Genomic DNA, 15850 nt, shown 5'->3' with positions numbered 1-15850 from the left:
CCTTCAAAGTACATAATTTTTGTTTTGATTGTATTGCTGTATTGTTGTATTGTTCTTTCTGCTTTGGCAATGTAAACGTATGTTTTCTCATGCCAATAAAGCCCTTTGAATTTAATTGATTGGTTCAGCCGCTTCAGCACTACCATAGAATAAATGGGAAACCGTTTAGTTTTGGTGTCTAAAAAGGCCCCTCTTCGTCGTTTGAGATTGGGTCTACAACCAGTCAACCACTGTGTTGTCACTGTCCCAGGTTTGCCAGCTTGCCAGCCTAGCTGTTGGGGACAGTGGTGTTAAAGGCATAGCTCTACTCAACAACTAACAGCCAAACATAGCCCACATCTTTGTTGTCAATGTGGGAGAGGGTGGCGTGCAGAGGGTGAAGCTTCACAATTCACATGGTTGAGGTATACCGTGTACTGTATGTGAAACTACATTACTACTAGTGTTGCTGTAACCTATTTTTTTGTGGTGTGCTCATCAGGCAGAGATGGGCTGTATGTATTGGTACATTGATACTTGTGTTGCATGAACCACTGTCCCGCTCTGCCAACTGACAGCAGTATGCCTGCATCAAAATAGAAATAGACATACAGTATATAGGCGGCTACTGTAGACGTATTGAGTTACTATTACTGTATAGAAAACTATAATAACAGTGTTTCAGGCTTACTCTCTAGTGACAGAATGCAAGTGTAATCTTGAGAGAATGGTAGAATTATAGGAGTGTTCTGTCCACACAAAAATCCTAGAGTTAATTTATCCATTTGTAACTCTAGAATATCAAATGCAACAAACATCAACGTACAAATGCAGCCAAATGGGTCTATTATTTAGTTATATTTGTACACGCTGATATCCCTATTCATGAAAATGTTTGAATGAAAATGTTTTAATAACACTTGATTTTATCCACCAGCGTTAATTATTTCTTTCCTCAGTCACCAGAAGGACTTATTGTGGAGCATGTAGCGTTTTGCTGCATATGTAACAAAACGGTTGACATTCATACCGCTCATAGTCAAGCCTAAGACCATGAGTGATATTCTAGCTGAGTATTTTTCAAGGACACAAAGAACAGCTGTCATGAATGTGAGCAGCTCCAGTGCGCGCGTGCATGTGTGTGCGTGCGTGCGTGTGTATGTGTGCGTGCGTGCATGTGTGTGTGTGTGTTTGTGTGTGTAAAAATCACACCTGTGTGAACTGAGTGGTGCAACTCCCCTCTCCCCCCCCCCCCCCTCTCCTCTCTCTCTCTCATTAGCAGGCAACAGTGCAGCACTAATACTATCTCTCTCTCTCTCTCTCTGGCACAACAGCGCCCCTACTGGTACCCTATAGTCATATACTGGTGCTCATGGCCACATAGGCGCATAGGCAGACACGGACAAAGCTGTTCCTTGGAGTGGTTGCACCACTCAAAAATGAGATAGTACCGGAACCAGTCCACTGTGATGTTACCATTAGTGAATAGTTTGTGGGTTTAGTGGTTACTGGTTATGGCCTCTCATTTGCTGTTTTCTTTAGTTTATATTTTTCTTGTCTTTTACTGTGGATGGGAAAAATACAATAAAAAATATTTTTTATTTAATTGATAATAATTAATAAAGAACTGTTCTATATATATTAAATGTTTTTATGAACTGTTCAAGAAAAGCTTTGGTCCTAATGCTGTTATTAGGTTACGGTCCATGGTTAAGGTGCTAATCTACACACTAAATTGTTGGTTAGTAAAAAAATCAGTTTTGATATTTCATCAAAATAACTGATTCATTATAAAATAATCTCTGGTACTGCTGTGGGTTAGCCTATAAAGAAGCTTTAAATATGAAAACTACAAGGCTGTAGTTTATAATCTTCCACGCAATCACAATTAGGTATTACTGCAGGGACTACTTTTTACACGACACACTGAGCCTGAGATAAGCCATGAAGGCTAAAGGTAGGCTGATATGGAGTGTATGGAAACACTTCCTACAGGTCAGACCCTCTGTTTGCCCTGCAGATAAACCCTAAAAATATCCCCTTTCTTAATCTTCTTAAAGGGAATGAAGTAGGAATTAGGCCTTTACAACCTGACAGTCAACTTGACATCCAGTCAATCAGTGTCACGCTCTTAGAGAGTAGCTTTAATACCTGGCGTTCGAGGAAAATAATTGCCTTTTCGCGAGACTATGTTTTCGTAGTTTCAGTTCCACTTCCAGTTCATGTACGATGATCGCTAAGTGGGAGTCAGCATGCAGCCCCGGCTGTTGGACACAGGGCCTCGGCGGTGTCAACATGCCTAACCTTCCCAACATCAACAGCCTTGGCAGGATCTGTGGCCCCAGCGACGACGAAGAGATGGTGGTTTTGGACCGGGCCAAATGGAAGAACTCGGTCAGGCGCAAGTCAGTCATTGAGAATGGCGAACTGGCACAGGTTATTTACCTCATCCCCAGGCAGGCCATGATGGAGCAACTTCCTTTCCTCAACCCCGATGACTACATCCTGTGTGAAAGCATGCATCCTGACAACATGCCGTTTAGTAAGTATCATCTATCTCTGATCCTGCTTTCCTGTTTTACTCATTACACACGTGTTGTGTTGTTGCATAATAAACAATGCAGTGACAGTTGTCTGACCGGATGCAAGCAGAGTGGGAACAAAGGAAGAGTGAGCACCTCAATGTAAAATGTTCTAAAATGTCCAAAATACAATATTTGGGGGGGGGGGGGGGAAAGAAGAAAGTTATTTTAGTATAGATAATTGATTAGTTCATGGAGTACGCTAGGTGAAGACCATCTGAAGAGGACCTAATGATGCCTACCCTCCATTACCAGTATTACTGTGGATAAATGTAATGCATATTTTGACTGTGTCAGCTTGTGTCAACCATTTCAAAGTGCTAGAACTTATTTTAATTTATTCAATCGTACAATATTGTACAATAGTCAGCCCCAAGCCATTGAGTTTCAGAACAAGCCAGCTTTCTATTGCATGTCTCCCTGGCTCCCCATCACTTGTAAATCAAAATCTTCACTAATAGTCACTAGCAAAACAAAGTAATGCAAAATTAGTTACTAACATCACTCTTTTTCAATGTGTCAAGTGGCAGTTTGTCCAGAAATTGGTTATTACTTATTAGTATTACTTTTTGCAAGTATACAGATAATAGTAAAGCCATTCAAACAAATGCAGCTTGTGCTGGAAAATCCAGCATAATGGGTAGGGGAATGCATATTTTAGGTGCCAAGGTTTTCCAAAAATCTTTTTCCTCGTGGTACTCACCTTAATACTATGCAGCCTCCTGCCCGAAAGGAGGGGGACAAACAGACCAGGTGCAGTGTGGGTGGCATCTTTCACGATGCTGGTAGCCTTATTCCTGCACCTGCTGGTGTAAATGTCACTAATCCAGCCTTCTGCCTGGGAATTAGTGAGGAGCTTTTCTGAGTCTTTATTCATAGGTACAGTGGAGAGAGTCAATAAACGTATGGAGAAAGAGTGTAGGAGAAAGAGTGACATGCAGCAAATGGTCCGGCTGGCCGGGAATCAAACTAAAAGAATTGCGGTCAAGCATTTGAGGCCATGTAGTATGCTCTCTAACCACTGGGTTGCCCCCTCAAAAGCTGCAATTCTGATGGATTGTCATCAGTATTGTCATTCTGTGTGATGAAAAGAAGACGTCTCCGTCTCTTAATAACAGCAAATAATGTACTTCAGGGTAACAGTCACATCACAATTTTAGGGAAGGTATGAAGGAGTAGGTGAACGAATTAAGTTACAGTAAATAAAGAATAAGAATGAAAAGTGTAAGAATAATTAATTTTACGATTCGATGCACAGGATACATTACATGGAACTTAAGTACTGTGTCAGGGATGTAACTCGATACGTCTTCAACCCATATTATCATTCAATATGCAACTCTGGATCCATAACACTGTACTGTACGTGTGTGTGCATGACTGTGCATGTGTGTGTGTGTGTGTGTGTGTGTGTGTGTGTGTGCGCTTGTGTGTGTGCGTGCATGCGTGCGTTCGTTTCATGGCACATATACACAACATGTAAGAGAGGCTGTGATATCCCTTGTCGCCCCCCCACAGCACTCCCACTGTTTCTGCAAGTGAGATTCCATCTCTGTTACGCACGCACGCACGCACACACGCGCGCACACACGCGCACACACACACACACACACACACACACACACACACACACACACACACTTGCTGCATACCTTCTTCTTCTGTTTCTTCCTCACCTCCTGCCCCTCTCTTTTGCTCTCTCTGTCTTCATATTGTCCCTCCCCCTCTCTCCCCCCTGGCCTGGCTGTACGTAGTGTGTTCTTCCCCTTGCTCAGTCCGTTGTGATCCACTGTGGTGGGAGTTACCCTAGAAAAGACAGACGTACAGGAGCCACTGGTCATGGTGGAAGAGAAAGGTATACCCACATTTTCTCAGGGGCTGAGCAGCATGGCTGGGAGAATTGCTGGTTTGTTATTGTGCATGATGTGTGTGCTTGTACGTTTGGACCCTCACGGTTCCATATTTAGTTAAATTAATACTTAGTATTTGTGCCTGAATCTTTGTTTGTGTTAAAGTTTGTGTTTAACTTAACATTTTATTTGTAATCAACTTGTTTCAAAGTATGCAGTTTTATGGTGGTCAAGTTCCTTTGTTGCAAAGTCTTGCTTTTTTGTTTGTTGTACTGTATGTTATAATCATGACTCAAAGAAATAGTTGTAAGAGACACCTGGATAATTGATGGCATTTATCTTTTCAAATAATGAATTGAGACATTAGAAAAAAACATGATTGTAGTTTCTTTCACCTTGCCTGTGATCAATGTTTCACAGGTTTATTTGTATAGCACATTTTTTACATTGACCTAAGACAGGTCATTAATTGGAAAAAGTAAAATCATCATTGTTGATTTAATCTCAATGTTTACACTTTCAGAGTTAAATGAACACTGAGGATTTGTATGTTCTTGGCGGTGTCTTGTCTATGTAGAACAAATGTTTGCCCTTGCTGTTAACGTTGTTACGTGGTTAAGGTCTATTAGTTGGCTGTGAACACTTGTCTTATTGTGGTACGGCTAATTGTTGAAGGCTGAGTGGTGAAAGAGGTGAAATGAGTGCAATGCCTGTAATAGAATACGTAAGACGTGTAGCACTGTGACTGACATAGCTGCAAAGTGCTACAAGTAATGGTAGTCATGCAAGCTATTGCAGAAGGGACCACATTTGTCCTGACATTTCACTTACAGGTCCTATAGCATTAACCACTTACGCCCTATTTAAAAAATAGCAGATCTATAGATCTGCTATTTTTGAAAACCCTGAACCCTCTAGTCTATTTTCTTTTCTTTCTTTTGACTGTCAAACATATTTGAGAACCTATGATTTTTTCCCCTTTTTTTTGGGAAAACTTTTAGAAAATCATTGCCTAGAATGACAAAGATCCCAAAATAGGGATGGCAGGGTTAAAGTGGCTAAACTGTGATCTTCTCTACCCAAGTATGATTGGAGAGGTAGGACATTCAGACACTCCATAATTGTAAGCATCTCAAGCTTCTACAGTGTTGTTTAATTACTAGGAAGGCTTTGCAGTACGTGATTTAGTTTTTTAACTGTATCTGAGTTGCAGTCTGAGCTGGCCAGTCATTGGACAGTGTGATGTGAGAGTGTCTAGAGCAGCACATCATATTCTAGTCGATGATAAGAAGCAGTTGAGACGAATAACAGTCCAAGTCCAAATTTTATTCTGACCCCTTCCCGAAAAGGCCTAGCTGTCCTTATCCATCATTTATACATTATGGATAATTAGTGTAGACTTAGACTGTTATTCGTCTCAACGGCTCGATTATCCTCAAACACTTTGTTTAAATAATGCAGAGCAAATTAACGAGAATTACTCCCAATCAAATGGGACACTGTACGGCTGTGTAATATACTAGATTAGAATCACTCATTGGAGTGTGTGTTTGCCTTTAGGGGACTATCGGTTTGCAAACACATGTTGCCTGAAATCCCTGAAACTGAGCAGTATGCGAGACCTGAGAAATTCAGGCCTCATATAGCAAGGCTATACACAACTATCAGAGGTCAAAGGGCGTGTCTGTGACAATACCATGAGATGTCTTCAATCTTTGATCATGTGAGGAATGCAACAGGCTCATCCCTTCACATTATTATCTGATGAATTGAAAATGGAGGACCATTAGGTAAACAAGTCTTAGTGCTTTATCCGCTTAGTAGTTTTTGTATTGACCTGCACTTTCCTTGAACTGTGTTCTGCAAACTGTTAATACAATTTTCAATCAATCAATCAATCAATCAAACAATCAATCAGTAAGTTCTGGAATGTAAATTTAGGATTGTGTAAGAGAGCGCAGATTCTTAAGAAGTCTCATCATTTCTTGAAAGTCCCTATTCATTTTTATATCGCTTCATTGCAGTTCCAGTAAGCAAGTCCACTGCACGATGCACATACTAGTTTTTTGTTCAAAATAAATGTCTTTAGTTGTTTTGTTGATGCATTAATAAAGTTGACACTATCCTGCTATTAAATCAAATCACATAAAACTGGGGGAAAAAAGTTACGGACAATCCTGTAGGTAATCCATGTCTTAAACATCAGCTATTTTCAGCCCGCGACATAGTTGCACGACAATAAGGCTAGATGCTTATTATAGTCTGCCCCATACCTCTCACACACACAGGGTTTACAAGCTATAGTGGTATCCACGATTAGCTGTCGCTCTCGTGTTTCTCCATCCTTCTAAATGTACCTTTTGCTAATACTTAACACTGTCGCAGCCTTGCCTTGCTTCTAGGAGAGATCAAGAAAGGCAGAGTGTTAGGACTGGTATGCTGTACTGGACAGAAACCGATGTTTGAAACCTCCATCAGGGGGCCTGCTTTCTAGTTTTGCCTTTCCTTTCTACAGAAAATAATTAATGTATTGTTTTCGTGTGAAAATAAACTAAACTAAAAAATCTACTATACTGTTATACATAATGTAAAATAATGTAATAGTACAATATACAGGCACTACAATAAAAACAATGCAATATATGAAGGGAATACAGCTAGTTGAAATAATAAGAATAAAATAATTAAAACACAATTGATGGTTTTCCTGGACAAGCTACCGAAGCCAGAAAATATGGATGTTGTCAAATGGATGTTGTCTCTCTATGTAGCCTAGAGCTAATACAGATTGTACATTTTGATCAGTTATGTATTTCTTTTCGTTTATAATATTTGTTTCACACTGGCATGATTAACAGTGACATATAATGTCTCATCTCAACAATGGATTCTGGGTGGATTCTCTCTGTGTTCATCGGGGGTGATTTTGTGTCCATGTTTTTCAAGGTACTTCCCTAATGGCAAAACAGCACTCATCCATGAGGCTTGGCATTGTGTAGATATCCACAGCCGTGCACAGTAAAAACCTGTTAACTCTGGAGTGCGATGGAGCTAACCCATAGACTGTGTGTGACTGGCTGGAATGAACCTTTATCTTAACATTTAGGAATGCAAGGCCTCTTAATCTAGTTTGTTGGTACTTGCGTGTCACCATGGCAACAAATCTCTTAAGGGGTGGGGTACACAAAGAGGCCCACATACCAATAATACTTTCTTAGCAAGAAGAAATAAACTTCACGTTCATAAAATGATCTTACTTGCAGTTTGCCAGTGCGGAGGGAACACCTTCCCACGTAAGAGGCCAATTATTTTCAGCACAAATGGCTATTGCAGCTGAGTAAGTTGGCCACTGTTAGTTGGCCACTGCAAGTTGGCCGCCTGTTATACATCTCTGGATTCCATTTAGGAATGTATGGGAATTAATGAACAGGTGTTGACTCCAGCAAACCTTGTCCAAGCCAGACTGCAGCAGATAACCTTAGATAAGGTGCATCCGGGTGTAGAAGCGAGGGGAAGGGAATGACAAAGGATTGGGACAGAGAGAGACGGAGAGAAAGAAAGAGAGAAAGCGAGAGAGGGAGGTTGAACATTTATCACAGACCGACTGCATAATGTGTGTGTGTGTGTGTGTGTGTGCGTGCGGGGAGGAGGTCGGAGCGCTCTTCAGTGTGCCACATTCTTTCCTCTCCTAATCACATTCAGGGCCTTTCAAGTGGGCGGTGATTAGATTATGATGGCATCCACCGCCTGCCATTATAAACACCACAGAGATAGAGAGGTGCGTTAGGACAGCCCCCCTCAAAAAAAAAAGAACCATCCTCAACCAATGTTTTTTTATTTTGTGGTGTATTTTCCACACAACTATAGCTGATTAATCTAGAAATAAGACTGAAAAAGCTCTCTAGAACAAACTAAATAGCAAACTGTACTGTAGTAAAAACCTTGTCAAAAGCATCGGACGATCAGATGAAAAAGCACGCAGGCAGAGAGGTGAATTTTACGAGACATATTATACAGTTTACATCAAACAGTTAAATTCTGGGTGGGGTTGAGATTTAACATAGGAATAGCAGATGGCTGCCTAGTAGTGCCTACGTGTGTTTTGATTCACACCTGAGAGAAGCTTCAAAGGAGTAATGAAAAATGCAGAGTACTTGACTGAGTGATTGCTTTCAGACCTGCAGTCAGACAGACTCCTTACCAGCCATGATTGATTTACTTCAGAGCTAAGTAACATTTGTTCACGAACATGCATGATATACGGTAGTATGAATTATTGGTACCCAGATACGACAATTTCAACCCCTTGACTCTGTTACAGATCTGTAAGGGTCCGTTTGGAACCCCCTCAAGGAACCCAGAGAGTCCCTGGACCGGACCGCACTTTGAGAACCACTGCCATACACACACAGTAAAATCTTCAGTTTTGATTTAACTCTGAGAGTATACAAAAGTTATCAAGCAGTCAAGTTGGTGTTACTTTTGTAAACTCTCTGCTTTACAATTGGATATGTTAACACTTTGTACTGTGTACAAAAGGAGCTATGAATAATATTTATATACTGTTGATTTGTGAAGTTAGAATTCATTTAGAAGCTGAGAGTTCACAATATGCTGCCCGTGTTTACGACCTGTTGGTCGTTTTGGCAGGAGAGGCCACTGAACAGCCTGCAGGCCTCAGAACATTTATATAGCAAAGCACTCACTGTGTGAGCATGTGTGCTTGTGCGTGTTATTGTTGATAATTGTTGTGCGTGCATGTTTGTATGTGTACGCTTGCATGCAAAAAAGAGGGGGAAAAAGGCAGCAGGCTTGCACATTAACCTCGGTTATGTAAACACAATGAGGAGCACATCTCTGTGGGATCATTGTAATGAGCTGCTGAGGCAGAACGAGTATGGATCACAGAGAGAGAGACTCAGGGAGCGAGAGAGAGAGAGAGAGATAGTGCTACTATAATGTGTGTGGACGTGGACGGTGGATCAAACTCCATCTTTGGTTTTGATAATTTCTCATTATTCTTCAATCCTCATGCACCCGCAACAAGTTTCACCACATTTGTAATGAACTCCAACATGGTATAGCCTACAGTACAAGTGGTGGCTTGTGTAAAATTGTAACTGTTTCTAATTGCTATGCAGATAATCATGAAAGGTAAGGTGAAAGGCACTACTGGCTAGGAATCGCATCTTTCCTGTTACTGTCTATGACTATATTATACAGATGGTGTACTAACTGTACTTCCTTTTGTCCAGTGGCACAGGATGGGTACCGCCCGTGTCTTCCAGCAGAGAAGCGTCTCATTCTTTGTCACAGATGTGGGGAGTCATGTAAGGGAGAGGCGCTTCGAGTGCAGTCCCAACACTTCCATATAAAGTGTTTTACCTGCAAGGGTGAGTAGTCTTTATACTGTGTGGCTTCTACAGTATGTTATGTATCTTATTTTGCTCATTATATAAATAATGCCCACCTTTTAGCCAACCAGAAGAACAAAATCACAAGGCAGGCAGTAATAGCTTAAAGGGTTATTTCAGATTTTTTTGATTACTTGCCATTAAAGTGGTTGCAAAGATATTAATTGATTCCCTGAGTCCCGTGGTCGGAGTTCTGGTCTTGTTTTGGTGAATATTAGGTAGGCTATTAGTAGGCTAGTTCTGGTCTTGTTTTGGTGAATATTATTAGGCTAGTTCTGGTCTTGTTTTGGTGAATATTATTAGGCTATTAGTATGCTAGTTCTGGTCATGTTTTGGTGAATATTATTAGGCTATTAGTAGGCTATTCTGGTCATTTTGAAATAGGTCAATTACAAATGACGCTAGTTTTGTGGAATCATTCATTTTTAATGCATGGCCCCAGTGACCCCCACCAAATGCCTGGAACTACTTAATATTCACCAACACCAGACCAGAACTCCCACCACGGGACTGCAATCAATGAATACCTTTGCAACCACTATATGAATGGCAATTATTTCCTGCAGCTTTAAGTCCAGAAATCTGAACTAACCCTTTAATACTACTTTTTTTCTTTTCTTCTAAAAGCCCCATTAGCAGTGCCTAGAGGCTCTGTTGGTCCTTACAACCATGCAGAAATAAAACGGTTTGTACCAACCATCACCAACATTGCGTATTCTATGACTAGGGTACGCAATGTTGGTGATTGTTGGTACAAACCGTGGGGCTCTAGGGCCTAGAGCCCCACCCTCTCACTAGTGGGGAAGAAAATGAAAATAGACAACTTAAGTGTATTAGTGCCATAATCAAATTATGGTATATTATATGGATTATCACATATAAACAACAGCAAGTACTTCTCTGCATTTGACCCATCCTATTAGGAGCAGTGTACAGCCACACGGGGCGCACAGGGACCAATAAGTGCTTCAGTGTCTTGTTCAGGGACACTTCGGCTTTGAAGCCTGGAGGAGCTGGGATCGAACTGAGTGTCTTCTGAATCCTAGGCAGCGGTTCTAACTCCTGATCCACTGCTGGGAGGGAGAAAAAAACCCTGAAAAGGCCATATGGCCACCAAGATCAGTAGGGTTCGTCTTGCAATTTGCCTCTTAGGTGATGTGTACAGTGTACATACTAGGTCTGGACAAAAGGTCCATGATTCACACAAATGGTTCATCCTCCAGACAGCATGAAAGCACTCTGCAAGATTCACGGGGCAATTAGGGCCGTGCAAATAAAATCGATAGAGTATGACGACGCCACGACGGTATGAATTTTCAAAATACAGCATTGAATATCCATCCCCGGCTACACCGCTAGCAGGTTTGTGTTAAACTGTCGCTCAGGCTTTAGCGTTTATCAAGCAGCCATGTTTTTTCATGCCTTTCAAAAGCGAGAGCACCCAAATAGTAGCCTAATAATCACTCAAATAAATCAAAAGTTCAATCAATCAATATGAATGTGACATTATGTTTTTTTCATGTAATGTGCGGTACATATGGACTACTAGTAGGTTCAGCTCTATTTAAACATTTTATATCCTTGCCAGCAGCCTTCCCAGCCCTAATGGCAATTATTAGGCAATGGTAATCCTCACATCTTTTTGATTTCAAGATATCTTTTTGTGTGCAAGTGGAAATGTGACGGGCGGCTAGAGGGAAGGCAGGGGGTACAGTACCAAAATCAGTAGAGTTCATCATGTGGGGTTCAACACTCACATGATGACTGATGAAGGTTGAGATCATCAGACCATTTCTAAACCTTCTGGTCCATATCGTGGTCAGTCTAGGAACAGTATCTTACACACTTTACTGACCTCAAACACCCTGGTGCAAGGAGAACATCTCAGTGTTGGACAGTCCTCAGTGCAGGCAGGGTTATGGTGCTGTGAAGAGACAAACAATTGTCCTTGCTAATGGACACTGACAGCCCCCTTGTGTTGTACCTCTTTAATTTCGCAGCGATGCTGTTTACGGCTTCAGAGAACACAATGGAGGCTTTTCACAGACCGTGGAGCCGGCAGACATTTTACAATGACATGATTTTGTCTGCTCCACCAATTCTGTTCATGGAGCTTTTCATTTGAAATTGAAAATGAAAGAAAATCTGTTTTCAAAACAGTTTTTGATTTCAGTAGGCTTGATCAGTCTCCTGTCGGTAATTGTCTTCATATGCCAAGAATTATCCATGGCTAAAACATCTTAATCCCCCAGTTCAGTTGAAAATAGGAGGAGAAAATGGGAGAAAAACAATAGCAACAAAAACTATAAAACAACAATAGCAAATGGAGTTCATAAAAATGTAATAATGAAAGATTAGATATAGATTGTATTGTGTTCTTACACATCATGGCTTCTTTAGTGCATTCTTCAGCAAAGCCAAGAGATGACAAGTTTTCATTATTATTCTTATAACAGGCCAGCTTTATTCAATCTTTAAAATAATAGCAGCTTTAACAGACACAGTCTGCGTTGTGATTCGCCGACAATAAGACAGGAATAGAACCACGATAGTCTGTCCCTGGCGTCAGAGTGCATTCTATTGTGTCAGGAGGCTTTTTAGAGGGACGGTGCCGGAAACGAGCACCATCAAATGACTCTGGACAAGCTGAGAGATAGCTGTGGCTGCCAAAAACCAGTGCTTCCAAATCTATGCTTGGAAATACACGCTCAGACGTGGCCATATTACTGTATACAGACCGCATGCACACGCACGCACTCGCACACACACACACGCACACGCACACGCACACGCACACACACACACACACACACACACACACACACACACACACACACACACACACACACACACACACACACACACACACACACACACAGTACATTCACTCCTATCCAGATGTTCACATACAGAAAGCAGTCTCACACACTCTATGGTTCAGACGTATTACAATGTTTTGGATCCATATGCACTTATTCTGGATTTGAAATGATATGATACGGTTTAACGATGTTAACTCACCACACCCAAGCACTGTAATTAGAATTTAAAGCAATTTAAGGTATACAGCTGAGAAGAGTTTACATTGTGTTGTAATGTGTGTCAGATGTGTTATTATTTCTGTGTACTTGTAGTGTGTGGAAGTGACCTGGCCCGCGGAGGCTTCTTTGTGAAGAATGAAGAGTACTTGTGTACAGTGGACTACCAGAGGCTCCATGGCACCCGCTGTACCAACTGTGGGGAGTTTGTGGAGGGGGAAGTGGTCACAGCCTTAGGAAGGACATATCACCCTGCCTGTTTTGTATGCACCTTCTGCAAGTAAGGATATGTGTGTGTGGGCACAAATAATGTCCAGTGTGCAAAATGTATGTTTAAATTAAATTCTTAAAAAAGTCTGAATCCTAAAATGGAAATTTACAATTTACATAAAAAAGATAAGGGCACAAAAAAGCAGTCCCTCCATCTAGCTAAGATGTAAAAGTAATTTCGTCAACTCAACTCAAACTTTATTTATATAGTACGTATCACAACGACCAATGGTCAACCAAAGTGCTGTACAGGTTTATAAATAGGGGAAAAAAAGAACAGTACATATGCAAACGTAACATAAGTGCATGCCAACAATATGGAATATTGAATATGAATATCGTCTTTATGTCTGCACTTACAGGCGGCCCTTTCCTGCTGGGAATCGTGTCACGTTCACTGGGAAGGACTGCCTCTGCCATTGTTGTGTCCAACCGACCATGTCTCCCACCCCAAAAGACATCAAATCACACAGTGAGTGTTTCAAACAGACAATAGTGAAGTGACAATTTAAGGACTTTTAAAGACAAAGAAAGAAAGAAAGAAAGAAAGAAAGAAAGAAAGAAAGAAAGAAAGAAAGAAAGAAAGAAAGAAAGAAAGAAAGAAAGAAACCATTACTTACAAAATGTAATGCCTCAACTGGACTCTATTATTTTGGGGGCGCCCAGTTCAAACTGATTAATTTGCGGGGTTGCAGCCTGAAAGTTTGAGAACCAGAGACCGTCAGTGTCGGATACCAGACTCGCAGATTAATAACTGTCCTCCTTAAGAGTCATGGGGGAAATGTTTTATGTTTCTGTATGTCATTATTCCCAGTTGCTGTTTTAAATGGAAGCCAAGTTCAACGGGTGTTGGGTGTTATGTATGTATATTGCAAGTGGTCTGTATCATTTTCAGTTTAATTCCGATTTAATTTTAGCTTGTTCAAATGCAACAGTGGCAACATTTGTGCTAGGGTTGTGCTGAATTTCGGAGCTTGTCCACTGCTAGTTAACAGGGCATTGATTAAAAAATAAGTGTGCAAGGGAATTAATCATACATCAAAAGACTTCAACAGGGATCTTGTAAACTTGTACAGATCCCTGTTGTAGGTTTACCTGCTACAGGTAAAAAAACAGTTCCAGGTCAACATAAATCTGTTACCTCATAAATCAGGTAAGTCTCCATTGATCCCTGTTGGTCAATGAGAGTTACTGACTCTGCCCGTACACTTTACCTTGATATTATTATGGTAGGGATTATGCAAGTTCTCAGTCACAAAACTAATAGCCTTGGAAACCCAGACGTTTTACAAAACTAATGGCCCAAGAGGGTCTCTCTCTAGCAATCATTTAAAATTACAAGGCAATATTAATGATAATAGCAAAACCATGCGACACGAAAGGACCTACAAATATTTCTCTAAGCTTTGGAAATAATAGGTTTTGGTGTTTTGTGTGTTGGCTTTTGGAAGCTGTGCAGGAAACCATAACAGAGGTAGCCAAGACACAAATGACAGAGTAACCCAAGAATAGGAAATGTCTCCAGCAACAGCTGTCAGATAGTAACTGAACTGTACATATCACCTAGGAATGGAACTGGGGGACAGACGTATAAACACTTTTATGAGATAGTGAGGCTCTTAATTTATTTTAATTAACTAACAGAATCCCATTTGTTATAAAGGTTGGATTAATTGGCAAGCAATGAAATAAAGTCCACTCTTGATGCCTAATTTAAGCTCCATCGTTCGAAAATGTAAATGAAAATGTAAATCTGTAATGTAAATTTTGGAGCATGTAGATTAGCTATTTTAAATTGCGGTTTCTGTCGAAATGCGTTGAACAAACAGGCTGAGAGATGCTCTCATATTATCGCCCCAACCACAGAGATACTAACTACGCAACACACGCACGACACGCGCACATGCGCGCGCACACACACACACACACACACACACACACACACACACACACACACACACACACACACACACACACACACACACACACACACACACACACACACAAGCACATTCTTGTTGAGCTCAATGGGCTCTTTGTAGCATGCCTCAGTAGAAATGCTCAATCAGAAGGGGAAGTGATTATCAGATAAAAGACTCCGATAAGTCTTTGGTTTTGAAATGCTGAGATTTCCTGCAGTTTTTACTGCAGTTCTTTATGATCTGGTTTAAGATAATCTTCCTATTACCATTTGGTAGAATTCAGTAGTATATAATTACGTATCAGTCTATAATTATGGGCACATATTAAACTATACACCTTTTGTAGTCCTTAAACCACAATGCTGAATACTCAGTTATTAACTCTACTAGAAAGTCAAAGTATTAGACTTGGAATGCCATCTACTGGTAAAGGCTATATAAGGAATTTAGGCTGCTACCATTATTCGAATGGTTTCGTTTTTGAATAAAATATATTTTTTATTACAAATAAACGTGAAAGAATTTAAATAGATTATTTTGTTATGGACACAGAAGCAAATGCATGGTTCCTTTTTAACTTGTGTAGATTTAGTCTGACTGCAGTGGTAGATGAAAATAGCCTATAACCAGCTCACAGTTGCGGGACATTGTATAGATGGTCTATTTTCCGTACTTTTAAGTTTAATTTAATAACGCAGAAAAGTTTGAAAGTTCTTGCCTACAATAATGACATTGCCAAAATAGAGGCCCCAGGTTTAAAGTCGTTAAACAACATGTTCCAGTTGAGTATTGGTG

General features: G+C 40.6%; 1 protein-coding gene across 7 annotated transcripts in view; it reads left to right on the top strand.

Moving 5' to 3' along the window:
* Positions 1-2420: 2420 nt before the first annotated feature.
* Positions 2421-15850, top strand: part of LOC308333194 (actin-binding LIM protein 1-like) — a 40939-nt gene continuing 27509 nt past the window's right edge. For 5 of the 7 annotated variants that reach the window (XM_080789412.1, XM_080789413.1, XM_080789414.1 and 2 more), the window contains exons 1-4: positions 2421-2521; positions 9667-9804; positions 12960-13143; positions 13496-13605. In XM_080789412.1, coding sequence (XP_080645538.1) covers positions 2443-2521; positions 9667-9804; positions 12960-13143; positions 13496-13605 — 511 coding nt within the window. In that variant the 5' untranslated portion in view covers positions 2421-2442. Of the gene's footprint in view, positions 2522-4341; positions 4417-8732; positions 8823-9666; positions 9805-12959; positions 13144-13495; positions 13606-15850 lie in introns of those variants that run through there. The other 2 variants (XM_080789415.1, XM_080789411.1) reach the window with 2 other exon arrangements.

The sequence above is a fragment of the Protomyctophum bolini genome (genome assembly GCF_963924005.1).
Source record: "Protomyctophum bolini genome assembly, chromosome: 18".
Classification (NCBI taxonomy): domain Eukaryota; kingdom Metazoa; phylum Chordata; class Actinopteri; order Myctophiformes; family Myctophidae; genus Protomyctophum; species Protomyctophum bolini.
This window is presented reverse-complemented; position numbering and strand designations above follow the sequence as displayed.